The 14,903-nt window shown below is 36.8% G+C and overlaps 1 protein-coding gene across 1 annotated transcript; it reads left to right on the top strand.

Annotated features, from left to right (window-relative positions):
* Positions 1-11,551: 11,551 nt before the first annotated feature.
* On the top strand, positions 11,552-13,701 carry LOC143920314 (peroxiredoxin 2-like). Its single transcript, XM_077443149.1, has 3 exons — positions 11,552-11,671; positions 11,854-12,022; positions 12,108-13,701. Exons 2-3 carry the CDS (start codon positions 11,868-11,870, stop codon positions 12,253-12,255), a joined length of 303 nt encoding a protein of 100 aa, XP_077299275.1. The 5' UTR covers positions 11,552-11,671; positions 11,854-11,867; the 3' UTR covers positions 12,256-13,701.
* The last annotated feature ends 1,202 nt before the right edge of the window (positions 13,702-14,903 follow it).

Raw genomic sequence — 14,903 nt, forward strand, 5'->3', positions numbered from 1 at the left:
TTAGATTCTCCTTTAAAATTTTTATACCTTACCCTATGTATGTATTGATTTTTTTATCAATTGGGCAATTATTTAATTATTACATATTTAACATGGTTCGGTGATTACTGGTCACAAAGTCACTAAAATCTCTATAGCGGAACATCTGGCAGCCGAAAAGTTCATCATACTAACGATAACTATCATACTAACGAGAACTTGAGATCTTTATTCGAGGTTACTATTTTATTGCAGAACTTTCGTGTGTCCAACTGAAATCATAGCGTACTTAGACCGTGTCGTCGAATTCAAAAAGATAAACTGTGAAGTAGTTGCTGTTTCAACTGACAGTCACTTGAGCCACTTGGCATGGATAAACACTCCGAGGAAGGAAGGTAAAATTTGATCCAAAGATATCACAGTCGATTTATCAATTGCAATTATTATCACATTTACAATGTGACGTTCCATTTAATAACTATAGATAACGATTGCATATTGAGATAACATACATCAACACCACGTGTAATTTTATGATGCATATTTACATTAATTGCCGTGTTATCTTTGCTTAAAGGTGGACTCGGAGAAATGAAAATACCATTACTTGCCGATAAATCGACAAAAATTGCTCGCGACTATAACGTTCTCGATGTAGATTCCGGAATTTCCTTTCCGAGGCTTGTATATAATTGACGGAAACCAAAAATATATGAAGAATTGCAGTTATCACTGCAACTCGACTTTGACATTATCGGCGGTGGCCGCCGAGAATTCATCGGGATGACGGAAGTAGGTTTCGAAACGGGAGGTTTCGTACAAGTGCTGCCGGGAGAGGACAACTTGGGGCGCTGTCAAGGGCAACATCGAGAAGCAGCATCCGGCAATTGCAGAGTCATCCAAAGGGCGACCGGGACGAGTGCAGTTCACCGGTCCACTCACGCCGCAAGTACCAAGAATTAGCGTCTGTAGGTGACGACGATCCACGGGAAAGCTTCGTCGTCAGAAGAGGAGCGGAGAGCAGGAATGCGGAGGAGCAAGAATTCATCGGGATGACGGAAGGAGGTTACGAAACGGGAGGTTTCGTACAAGTGCTGCCGGGAGAGGACAACTTGAGGCGTTGTCAAGGGCAACATCGGAGAGCAGCATTCGGCAATTGCAGAGTCATCCAAAGGGCGACCGGGACGAGGGCAGTTCGCCAATTCGCCGCAAGTAGCAAGAATTAGAGGCTGTAGGTGACGACGATCCACGGGAAAGCATCTTCGTCAGAAGAGGAGCGGAGATCGACTACAACAGAGATGTCGATTACAAGCCACTATTCCCTTCAACTGTTTGTTGACGGCAGATGTCAACAAACTGGAAAAATCTAACTGGAAACTAGTCGAGTCTAATTGGAAGAGTCGGAAAGTAAACGGATTGAAATGGAATTCAATCGGAACCATGCAACGGCAGAGAGGCACATCTATCAGATTGGATAAATGTTGGTTGGTCAGTCGGCGGAGTCAATCAAGTCACTTTTGGGAGGATAGAGGCACCGTTTCAGAGGGAATGGCAACGGAAGCACGTTCTGGGTGGAACGTTGGTCTGCAGCAGGATGCTGGGCCACATGACAGGAAGACGGGGCCACCGCAACAAATTTGGACGTTGGGGAAACGAGCGACTTGGATCAACCACGTGAGGGCATTTGAAACCGAAGAAACGCCAGATCGCGACTTCAACAAGAGAGAGCGGAACAATTGATATACGTCAACATCGAAAATATCTAGTTGGAAACTAGTGGAAACACGAGTACCTGAAGAAATACATGGACAGTTGCAGCAGTGTTTAGATCATCTCGCAGATGTAACGGGAAAATACATCAGAAAGAAATGGATTTCAGTTGGGTCAATGGAACGGAAAAGAAGCACATTCAACAGAGTGACAGACTGTTGGGTGCACATTTACCAAGGTCAATGGAACGGAAAAGAAACAACCAGCAGAGTGGCAGACTGAGGTGTGCACATTTTCCAGGGTCAAGGGAACGGAAAAGAAGCACCACCAACAGAGTGGCAGACTGAGGGGTGCACATTTTCCAGGGTCAACCGTCATTTTTGTGAGGATGGTGGCGATTCTTGTGGGACATGGCTTTGGAGCACGTTCTGGGTTGAACGTTGGTCTGCAGCAGGATGCTGGGCCACATGACAGAGGAACTTTGGGCCACCGTAGCAAATTTGGACGATGGTGACACGAGAGCAATGGACCAAGTCACTTTTGTGAGGATGGGAGCGATTCTTGTGGGACATGGCTTTGGAGCACGTTCTGGGTTGAACGTTGGTCTGCAGCAGGATGCTGGGCCACATGACAGGAATACGGGGCTGCCATAGCAAATTTGGACTTTGGTGATACGAGCAACATGGACCAAACACGTGAGAAATTTTGGACCGAAGAGCTAACAAATAATGATTTCCAAATGTAAAACATCGGATGACTAATTTTAGGGGATTAGAAATGTAATGTAACTGTTTCCATTGTAAAGGTGATGTAAATTGAAGGGTAACGAAAGTTTAATGCAATTGTTTCCATTGTAAAGGTGACGTAAGGTGAAGTGTAATGAAAGTTTTATGTAATTGTTTCCATTGTAAAGGTGACGTAAATTGAAGTTTAACGAAAGTTAATGTAATTGTTTCCATTGTAAAGGTGACGTTAATCTAACTGTAACAGAATTTAAATTGTAAAGGTAACGTTAATGTAACGGTAATAGATTTTAAATGTCATTGTTTCCATTGTAACTGTAAAAATAACGACTGTAATTGTAAATGTAACTTTGACTGATATCAAAGATAAATGTAACTACTGTAGATTTATCAGTTCGGATTTGTTGGTCAATCGGGACGATTTGACCTAAGAGGGAGGCAATGTAACGTACGCCGCGGATTAAGCGAATAGAATCCCAGAGACTGTGTGACCGTTCAAAGATTACCTGTAACGGATATCTGTTAACGGATTAACTAAATGCATACCGTGCGACTGGTATAAGTGGGTTTTAAGGATTAGCGACAAGCTAAGTGCATGAAACAATGATTGCACTTCTCATACCGTGGGAATACATATCCGAATACGTGACTATACAGTAGGTAAACAGATTAGACGTCCTGAGAGACCGTGAGACCGGTGTAAGTGGTTTTAGGGATTAGCGACAAGCTAAGTGCATGAAAGCTAAACAATGATTGCACTTCTCATACCGTGGGAATACATATCCGAATACGTGACTATACAGTAGGTAAACAGATTAGACGTCCTGAGAGATCTACCCCTTATAAGGCGGTACGTAGGCGATATCAGGTCATTCTGGACTGAGCGGTGACAGTGCGTGTAACTCCTGAATCATCAATAAATGCTGTGAAACGATTGTTGGCCTTTTACTTGGATCCTCCACCCACCCCGTACGCAACAGTATTAAAGCTAATCAGTATTCACTACACAATAACCATGATCGGTGACACATCACTTGCAAAACTTGATTTTAAGTGGCAGTCGTTACATAACAATTCATTCCATAATAATAACAATTCAAAACAACATATCAATTCGGAAATCAACGAAAACACAATATCTAATCAATGGTCTGGTATACAAATATTTTAAATATAAAAAAAAACTCATGGGGTGGCGATTTACGCAATGGTAATTTTAATATACTTATGTACATTATTTATGCACAATAAATAAGGCAAATATAAAAAAAATCTGTATATCTTTTTTGATTCCTTTTTATTTTATTCCGTTTTATTACTTTATTTTACCATAAATTTTATTATAAATATGTACAATGGATGCTATACAATATGGTATAGTATATATAGCAAAAGGAAATACAAAGCTACAAAAGCAATTATTTTTTTCAATGTCCTTAATTTAGTTCACTCACCATTAGGTGGGAATTCCTTTTTAAATATTCGGTCGGGCGCAATATAGTGTATATAGAGTTTAAGGACTATTTGCAGAGAAATGTTATAACATTTCTCTGTCTATGTTACTACGTCATCTGTTGATATCGCGTCGAAAAATTACTAAATAATAAAATTTACTACTATTGGTTTGAAACTCGGCTATAGCTCGTGCAGCGAAAGCTGGCACGTACCAATACAAACACGTATATTGTGTCCGAGAAGATATGAATAAGATTTTTTGTATCTGTTTTCTAGGACAATCAGTTGGTCCCTTTCATACGCACCCACTTTCCGAGCATGACAGAAACAACAATTATTTTTTGTATTGCTCAAAGTGTGCACTACAGGATGATTTTTTCCAGTTTCACTGGTCAGTCACCGATCAACCCCCACAAACTGACGTAACGCGTTCTTATATTGTTTGCTAATTGGTTAATTGGAGTTATTTCATTAGAATTAGTGGATATATGATAATAAAATGCTTTGTAATAAAATTGGATCTGGGAAAACACTAACTGGACAATCTCGCGAAATTGTGTATAATGTTTTCAACTATTTCATGCATCGTATAGTGAATAGTGAAAGTGACGAAAGAAATAGTTTTATGAAAAATTTATATACTTCAACTGTGGAAGCGACTGGTGTTTCTAATAGAAGTGTTCAGCGAATTGTTAGTGAAGTACGAAATCAATTTGTGGTGGCTAATAAACCGCCAACATCGCAACCTTCAATATCGGAGCCATCAACGACACAACCTATATCTTCAGAGTCATCAGATCCAGCAGCATCCACATCTTCATCGACTGTGCGAGTTGTTTTAAGGACTTTTATTTATGACAAGTTCTGACTCGGCCACAAAATTCTGAAGCCGACAAACAATTCTATGCAAAATAATGAAAAAATATTTTGATGGTCTAGGCACCCAACAGTAAACAAATTTGAAATGAGCAAATTAACAACAAAGTGTAGCGCTTTCTTTGCGAATTTATTTTATTATCTTTGTAATGGTCGGGACTTTACTAATACTAGCCGACAAAGAAGAATGTCTATACATAATAATGAAAAGGACTGCATAATTATCAAAATTCGAACACTTTTAAAATCACTTATTTCCTGTTTAATATAATTCATATCCTATATATTTTTTTAATTTTTTAATTCTTATTAATTTTTGCGTACGTACGTTTGTTTTACTTATAATTTAAAAAAAACGCTATTTATCATTTTATTTGTGGCACGTATTCAAATATTAAATAAATATGCCATCCAAATTACATCATAGAACTTAAAAACATTTCACGATCGGTTGAAATAAAATATATAAATATTAGGGTGTTAATTTCAACAGCCTGTATATGAAAAATGCATTTGTGTAAGTACTGTGCACGCGCCTTCTGTAGCTAATATACCTATACTACTGTTTTGAAACTAGAAATTCGGTGAACTTGTCTTTCGATATAAAGATATTAGACGAATTTACCATTCGGTCTACAGATTTTCGGTAAAAGCGTCATTATTGGAATAGCATTCGGTGAATTGATTTAGATGTATTGCATTCGACCAATTTACCTGCTCCCGAATGCGCTTGTTTACTTGATCGATCGGTGCCAGACCGAGGGCCAATACTCGACAGGAGTCCGGCCTGGCTAGACACCTGCTCTCCCGAAACCATCTCTGCTCGCCATACTCCGGTCTTTGCCGACCGGAAGCTTCCAATCTTCGCCATTCGAGTATTCATTTCGATCTTTCACTATGGAGCTGTCCTGATGCTGGCCTTCTCGTCGTCAGCAGCTTCAGCGACGACGAAGGGCCGCCAATTACGCCCGAAAACTCAGGTTGGCCGACTCTCGTTTTACTCAAACTCACAATTGTTTCCAGGCTGCTGCTTTGTTCCGGCTTTTAGATTTTTAATCTTTCAGGCTTTCGTTCCTTATTATTTAGATCCGGAATCCACTCGGGGCGGAGCAGCTGCGGCATAATATTACTATATTAAACTACGACATCTACTTTTTTTTTTCACTAGCCTCTTCTTACTTCGCTTTCGAATTTTTTTAATCACATAGCGTCTCAATCTGTAAAGAATATACAACTATTTTTTTTCACCCTTGCCCCAACTGAAATCCGATCCGCTGTAGGAAGACTTGGTTAAAACGTACATGCTACCTCTTTCAACACCTCTCGACCGATAGCATTTCGTATAGAAGCCGTCGTAACCAGCTATATTAATTACAATATTTTCCGTATCCATTTCCCAAATAGCCACCACAGGTGGATATATGAGAACTGGATATGGAAAATATTGTAAGTAATATTGTCGTCGGCCCCATGGACATGTTCGAAATTCTATTAGTCGAAATGGGGTGAAAAGGACATATGCGTTTAACCCAAGTCTCATATGTGGCGGATGGCATATAGTCATTACTAAGCGAAGGCGGTCAAGTTGTTTTTGCCCAAAAACAATGGTTAACTATTGTCAATTACTATTGTCCTTCATAGGAAGAGAGCAAAAAAAAGGTTGATAATGGTGAACCATTTTTTTGAGGCAAAAGCAACTCGACCGCCTTCCCTCAGTTATGTCTAAGCTTCGACGCTCAGCGTGCTAAATGTGTTCACTTTTGTCAACCTTTTTTTCTCCTACTTTCTCGGACAATGGAGAGGTCTATTGTTATTTTATGGCAGCGAATCGGAATCAGCTTGGGGCGGGTCATGAGCTGTTTTGGCCCATTTCGTAAATAAAATCTGAACGCTCTCTTCCTCCAATATCTACTACTATAGTACTATTTTTTTTAAATATAAAGCGATTACCCGGTTGGGCCCTTGCGATTTTTTCCGTGCCCCATTTCCATAAAATTTGATCTTCACTTATGTATAATTATTTTTCGCTTTTTGCATAAAATTTTGTATTATCGAGTATATTCATATGCAAAGGTATTGAGAAAGCTGGAGTTAATTTTGCCGAGTCGTTCTTTTTTTTTCGCATCTCCCACTTTTAATTGTTTTGGCGTGAAATTCTGCGTTTCGAATTTTAATATTATATTACTGTAAATTAGACGAAAACGTTGAATTTTGTCGTCTTTTCAAAATGGCGGAATTCCCTTCCATACGTGAAACATATTCCCTACCATATGTGACATGGTAACGTTTCAAATGTTCGCAACTGATTTATGATTTAAAACAGCTCGAGATGCTATTCATGATATGATTTTGAATATTATTGTTGTATATATTATTGCAATATTGCCGTCCATTGCGTATATTCGACTGCCGACAGATTATCCAATCTACATACATACATATATTCGACCATTTTTGAATCCCAATAGTACCGGATTGTTCAATTGGATTAAATTATTCCGAGCGGTCACTTTGAAGGTCTTATAGCTTTTCGATATTATTTTTATTTTTATCTACGTATCAATTTGTATTACTTATTATAAAAATATGAAATATTTAATATAAAATGGCGAATCATAGGTCATAGTCCCCAAAATATCCTTTGTCTCGATATTATTCAAATTCGTCGACTTCGGGTGGACGGTTTTAAAAAGAAAAATCTCAATTTTTCAGAATTGACGAATTTGGAATGTATTTATTAGCTTTTTTTTCAATTTGTGCGCCTCCATTCCGCAGGGAGATGCGTCCCGGGGAATCCGCCATTTGCAAAATCTATATGCGTTGCACAAAATCCATAAATCACAAGGTGATGCAAGGTCGGCATGGCCTGGATGACCCGTCCCTGTGGCGAGTAAAATGTGCGCAGAAGCGGCCTTCGGTACAGTTTGGCGGCGCGCGCATCTTTTCCGGGGAGTGGGGGCAAGCCGTCGCCAATGCAACGACCATCCATCACCTTGTTATGCTTATTGATTTCGTCTGCCGCCTGTTGCTCTTGCCTCTTCCCTCTTACCTCTTGCCTGCTGCCAGTGGCGTAACGTGAATTCCAGGCGCCCCCCCGCAAAATATTTTACGGCGCCCCCCCCATATACACATATTATTTTCTTTTCGCCAAAATAATTTTTCAAAATACATACCTTTTTACGTAGAAAAATCTGTTCTTCTGGACTTCGCATTGGCAAACACTTCGATTATTTCGTTAAAATTCATTTTATTTGTTCTCTCATGTTCAATACTAATCAGCGCTAATGCTTTGAGTCGATGTTGTGACATAGTTGACCTTAAGTAATTTTTAATAAGTTTCAACTTAGAGAACGAGCGCTCAGCAGTGGCTACAGTTACCGGAAGCGTGAGGAACAAGTTGATTGCGGTGGCGATATCAGGAAATGACGAATTTATAGTGTAAAAATCACAAATGAAGAGCTTCGCCAAATTATGAACACTGTCGATCTTCTCTATTTTTTCTCTTAAGCACGAACGAAAATCAAGCACCTGGTTAGGTAATGACTTGCCAAAGTCATTGACATATTGGTCGGCTAAAGATTTGGCTTCACGAAATAAGTCGTCATCTGATAATTGAATGAGATTTTTACTTTGTAGGAAGGCGAACTTTGAAATAATATCGTTAAAAGATGTAAAACGAACCTTCAATTGCATCAAGGCTACGTCTAGTGCCGCATTAAAAATTGTTATTTCAAACGTTTTCAATGAATCTTGGAATCGTGTATCATTACTAAGTTCATCGAAGTACTTTTTGACAAAAGATTGACGATTCGATGTCAATTTTGGCTCCAAACCCCATTTTGTTGCAATCGTTGATGAAATCGTTACAAATTCTTCAAATGTATTCCTAAAACGATTGAGATTGTCGTATGCATTTTTGATCATCGACTGAGCACTGATAACATCGACGTTTTTTGATTGTAGGAGCTTTGATACAAAGTTGAGAGGCTGAAGAATGTTATCAAAAAGCACGAGTAGGAGAATAAATTCGAAACTTTCCATTTTCTTTTTTAGTCCCTTTGCTTCTGATTGTTCATCCTTTCTTTTACTTTTTAAAATTATTTCTGTAAGAAATTTTAAAACATCTGTATATGAATATCGAAGTGCATTGATGGAATCTAGTCTTGAAGACCAACGAGTAGGGTTCAATCTTTTTAAAGTAACTGATGGTGAATTTTCCTTAAAAACTTCCCACCTGTTAATGCTGACAGTGAAAAATTTATAAATTTGTTCAACCACATCAAAAAAATAAGAAGATTTTGGCACATCAGATACGGTATCTTTAATGACGAGATTTAAATTATGAGCTGCACAGTGAACGTAATGAGCGTTTGGTTCGAGTTCAGTTATCTTTTTTTGTAGACCGTTGTATGCACCACTCATTACTCTGGCACCATCGTAACCCTGTCCTCTACATTTCGCAATATCTAGTCCTTTACTTGTCAATAAATCCAAAATATATTTTTTTAAACCCTCTGCACTTCTGTTTTTAACATTAAAGAACCCAACGAATGATTCTTTAATTTCAACATCAATTGGACGTTGAATTTCATCTTTTTGAACAACAATGTATCGAAAAACAACACTCACTTGCTCAATTTTACTTAAATCTTGAGTACCGTCAATTATGATTGAATACAAAGGCGAAATTTTTATCTCTTTAAATATTTCATTTTCTATTTGTGTCGAAATTAATTGGATGATTTCATTTTGAATTTTCGCGCTCAAATAAGTCACAAAACCTGCCTTATGTTTGGTTATCAATGATTGCAAAAGAGGATCATAAGTTGCCAGAAGTTTAATAAGAGAAATAAATTTTCGAAATGCCAAATTACATTTGGCCAATGTTAATATTACATTAATAATACGATGAATCACTTGACGCCAGTAGTTTACACGACTTTTCAATTCTGACGAGATATATTCATCAATTGTCTCAGAATTTTTCCACAAATCGTACGTACAACAGGATTTAGTGTGTACTTGAGATTTTTCGTGAATTGAAATTTTTTTTGAAAGTCCTCTCCAGTCTTGTATGCCTTCAACCCAAGAGTAATTATAATATTTTGTCAGCAAAAAGCCAACACGGTTCCCAGTACGCTCTATTCAGTTTTATCGAGTAACCTAGCCACGTCCTTTGTATTTCAATCCCAGACTGGTTGGTCCACTTAAAATATTTTTTAGAAAAGCATCTTTTTCCAACGAGGTCTCGAGGAAAAGATACAAGATCAGGTTGACAAGTACCGTGATTCAATATAAATTTCCTCAGATTAGTGTCATTTTCTGTCAGCTCATTTGTGTAATGTCCTCGGTCAGTCGGATATTTTTCTTGAAGAAGAAACCTTATAAATGAATCGACCACTTCACCAGAAATGTTTGAGGAAGAAGAGCTAGGCTCAGTCGACTGAATTTCTGCAACAGTTAAGTTCGCCGTATTATCCGTAACTGCTGGTTCAATTACATCGGTATTGCTCAAAGGAGAGCTAGGTTGTTTTTCTGATAAAACTGCTGGAGGACTTAATTCCATTATGTCACTAGAGGCTTTGAAAAATTTGTGGATTTTAGTCAATTTCTATGAACTCGCGATTTGAGTATATTTTCGCTTTCGAGATTCTGCTCCACTGAATTTTTTCTTAAAACAACTCGTATTAAAAAAATATATGTATCGCGAAAGATTTCTCAACTACAGGGATAACACAATGGCACACTTCACGTCACTTTACCCTGAGCAATGAGTTAGTTTTTATATACAATTATCATACACGTTTCGGGAGCTAGTTTTAATGATAATCAATCGCGATCCGATTCCAGAGCGTGTTCAAAATCAACTGAAGAAAAGTCTGAAAGAACACAATGATTTTATGAGTAAAGTTGTAAAATTGACATATTTTGGTCGCGTTCTATAATTTATTAATGGAAAGACGTTATACTTATGTTGAAAAAAAGGTCGACCCATTATAAAACCGATATGCTTTTCACTTTTATGACGGTCTGCAATGAAATAATTTTGGTCGGAGATTTCAATGCTATTCACGAAAATAAATACAAAGTTGTAAAATTTTATTGGTTTTCACGCCTCATTTAATTTTGTATTATTGTTTTAACGTTTAATATGTATGTACAAAAGTAGGAGAGAATTCTCAGATACATGTACATCACATAAAACGAGATGCGAATAGTTTGAAAAATAAAGTAGTGTTTAAAAAATTGTCACAAAAAAATTTACAGAAAAAGTTAAAAAAATCAGTGAAAAAGACGCGCCGCCTAGCGGCGCCCCCCCGCATTGCGGGGTCTGCGGGCGCGGTAGTTACGCCACTGCCTGCTGCGTATTGTTTTCGCATATGGCCGACGCCCTACGACCAACCTCAGATGTTTAAATATTTTTGATTTTTACTAGCTCTTCCGATTACTGCTGATGTACCGGAAAAATGTAATAATAAGAGAAGTGGCTTTAGGCATCATAGTGTTTAAAAATTTCCGCCACAGTCGTGTTTTCTTAATATTTCCACATGTGAAAAATCCGGCCGAGTTACTTTATGAATATACATACATATGTACATACGACATAGCTGCTTTGTCCTGGTATCCAATTAGGACATATTAAAGAATCTTAAACTGATTTTAGATTCTCCTTTAAATTTTTTATACCCTACCCTATGTATGATTGATTTGTTTATTTTTTAATAGTTACGATTGAGATCTTTATTCGTGGTTACTATTTTATTGCAGCACTTTCGTGTTTCCAACTGAAATCATAGCGTTCTCAGACCGTGTCGACGAATTCAAGAAGATAAACTGTGAAGTAGTTGCTGCTTCAACTGACAGTCACTTCAGCCACTTGGCATGGATAAACACTCCGAGGAAGGAAGGTAAAAATTGATCCAAAGATAACACAGTCGATTTATCAATTGCAATTATTATCACATTTACAATGTGACGTTCCATTTAATAACTATAGATAACGACTGCATATAGAGATAACATATATCAACACCACGTGTCATTTTATGATGCATATTTACATTAATTGCCGTGTTATCTTTGCTTAAAGGTGGACTCGGAGAAATGAAAATACCATTACTTGCCGATAAATCGACAAAAATTGCTCGCGACTATAACGTTCTCGATGTAAATTCCGGAATTCCCTTCCGAGGCTTGTACATAATTGACGGCAACCAAAAGCTTCGTCAAATTACAGTCAACGATCTGCCTGTAGGAAGGTAAGCTATTTTGTTATGTATTTAGGATTTTTTTTATAAAGTATTTGTGTGTGTGTATGCATTCATTTTTTTTTTTTAATTTTAGAGATGTCGATGAAACATTGAGATTGGTGCAAGCGTTTCAATACACCGACAAACATGGAGAGGTTTGCCCCGCTGGATGGAAACCTGGACAAAAGACGATGAAAGCTGATCCCAAAGGCTCCCAAGAATACTTTAATTCTGCTAATTAAAACAGTTGGTCCGATCTGTTTTTTAGTTTATTGTATTCGATGGAGCTCTTTGGACACCTTTCCATTGAAAATTGAAAATTGATTTATTACCTAAATGAATCTTGTAATTCGGTAGTTTTTGAGTTGGGTCGGAAAAATGAGGTGAACGTAATTACTGTTGACTTTAATTCGCTTTTATTTGCCTTGGGAATGGATTGAATTTTTTCATTATCGTATAAAATTTAATTTGTGGGACGTGTCACGAGATGCTTCATCTCCTGTCACCGACGCACAACAGATCGAAACAGTTAGCGAACGAGCTTAACTTTTCGACCTGTTCAACATTTGGAAAGAGTCATTTTAACTGGGACGTGGGTTTATTAATGTGTTGATTTAAATAGTATGTTACTTTGAAACAGTTTTTATTTCGTTTTTAAAATTGCACATCTGTATGATTTTGCGTTCCTGGTGGACTCATTGATGTGCATTTTTTTAAACCTATCTTCCCGAATTTAACGGATTTGAAGGGACTGCTCTGGGACTGCTCAGTACGGGTAAACGAGAGCTTAGAAAAGAACATGTATATAAAACTTTTCTGCTCAAGTTTTCTCTTCACCGCTAATGTTTGTACTGCCTGGAGCAGACCTATCATGTGCGATTGAGAAAAATCTATATTGAAGTTTGGTCGGCAACCGGTCATAATTGAGTACCTTCTATGTTAGTTTTGTATGCTGTTTGTCATCGAGGAAAATTGCAACCTCCAAGATATTCTACTCCCAATTAACATATAATGCACTCACCCTTCTTCGGGAGAGTTAAGATTGCCGCCCACTTGAATAATCCTTTATAGCTGCTCTTTCGACCGTTTCCATCCGTTCATCTTTTTCGCGTGAGAGGTATGGGTATTCGGGATGATACCGTTGCTAGCTTGTCACAGTAATGCACACATGTATTCGCCATATTTTTTCGATTACAACTCGTAAACACACTGACTACCATAACATGAGTATTATTACATCGAGGCGAGTTTTAAATTCTTGCCATTTCCTGCGAATGTCTTCTGAGACAATCCATATATTATACTTCGTTTATTTCTAGTATGTAATGAATGTCTATTTAAACATCATATTTCTGAGACAATACTTATATTATACTTCATTTATTTCTAGTATGTAATGAATGTCTATTTAAACATCATGTGTACTTGTCGGTGCCTTTTAATAATTCAAGAGTTGTAATTTCTTTAGTATAAGCGTTTGTTCCCGCAAGCTTTTGTATATCGCCAAATTGTTAGTATAGGTTGTTGATTAATTTAGATTGAACATACGTTGATCTTCACACACAAGGTGAATATAACATAATAATATAACATCATTTATAAAAAATAATAAAAAAAATTGTCGATTAAGTTTCATATAACGTACATACATTGATTTCAACATACTATGTGAATATACCATCCTTTATAAAAAATAATAAAAAATTAAAAAATTATTTTGATTTTGTTTCAATTTTATTATTACCTCACAATTGTACATTTCGTCATTATGATTTTGATGAAGATTTATAACTGTTAAGATCTGAATAAATGCCTCCACCAGAATCTGGACCTACTTGGAATAAACATGGTCGGCTTTAAGTTGTAACTTCTAAAAATCCCATGGTGAGAATGAATACGTATTTTAAACAATACTTGAGATCGGGATTTCGGCCGGAATTCCTGATATAGTAATATTGTGAAAAAATCCCATGGTGAGAATGAATACGTATTTTAAACAATACTTGAGATCGGGATTTCGGCCGGAATTCCTGATATAGTAATCGTGATTCCGTATCCCGATATGCAATCTGTAATTCCCGATTTGTAGAGAAATTCTTAAATCGATCTTATGACAGACATTATTAATATAATTGCAAATTTTGAATGCTTGCTTAGTAAGTACGGGACACTGAGAATTTTATAGAGGCGTATAGCGTCCTCAGATTTATTCGAAAACATATAAAAATAATCTAAAACGAATTTATCAACATGGGATGATGTATTGTTTGCATCATTTTATTTCTTTTTTCATTTGTACTTCGATATTTATATTAATTTTGCTGTCCGGTCTTACTTTATGATAATATTAGATAGAAGAAGTAGGCGGCTAACTAATTACAATGTGAAATCTTGAAAATTATTGATCAGCCAATGGTTTATATAATTATATTGTAAAATTGATGCCAAAAAGTTTCTTAAATTATTTTTCACATTTGCTGTACATGTAAAAATATATTTTTTACTGACATCGTTTTATGAACGATAAAACTTATTAATAATTATTTCTAAGTTTCGTACCCATATAAATTTTAAACAAAAAGTACATTTTTAAATCAATAGATCTCCCTTTATAATTGAAATTATTTCATCCGAATTATCATTACAAACCTCCTTTATTTTATAGTTTCAATGAAAATTCATTGTACTTTTTACGTTTTGTATATGTTACAGTAAGAGTGTAAATGTCAAATCAGTATACATGACTAGTAAGTGTATGCACTAGCGGATCCAGAAAATGGTCAAGGTGGGGGCCATTTTGGAATTGATATTGGCCTAATTGAAAATCATAAATAAAAAAAAATCGAATGTAACCAACTCATGACTTTATCTATGTATTTGAGGAATATAA

The sequence above is a fragment of the Arctopsyche grandis genome, chromosome 1 (genome assembly GCF_051622035.1).
Source record: "Arctopsyche grandis isolate Sample6627 chromosome 1, ASM5162203v2, whole genome shotgun sequence".
NCBI classification, from domain to species: Eukaryota; Metazoa; Arthropoda; class Insecta; order Trichoptera; family Hydropsychidae; genus Arctopsyche; species Arctopsyche grandis.

Excerpts from the sequence above, each read along its gene's own strand:
- LOC143920314 (XM_077443149.1), top strand. The coding sequence starts at position 11,868 with ATGAAAATACCATTACTTGCCGATAAATCGACAAAAATTGCTCGCGAC. Across the intron at positions 12,023-12,107 it reads AACGATCTGCCTGTAGGAAG|AGATGTCGATGAAACATTGA; the intron begins GTAAGCTATTTT and ends TTTTAATTTTAG.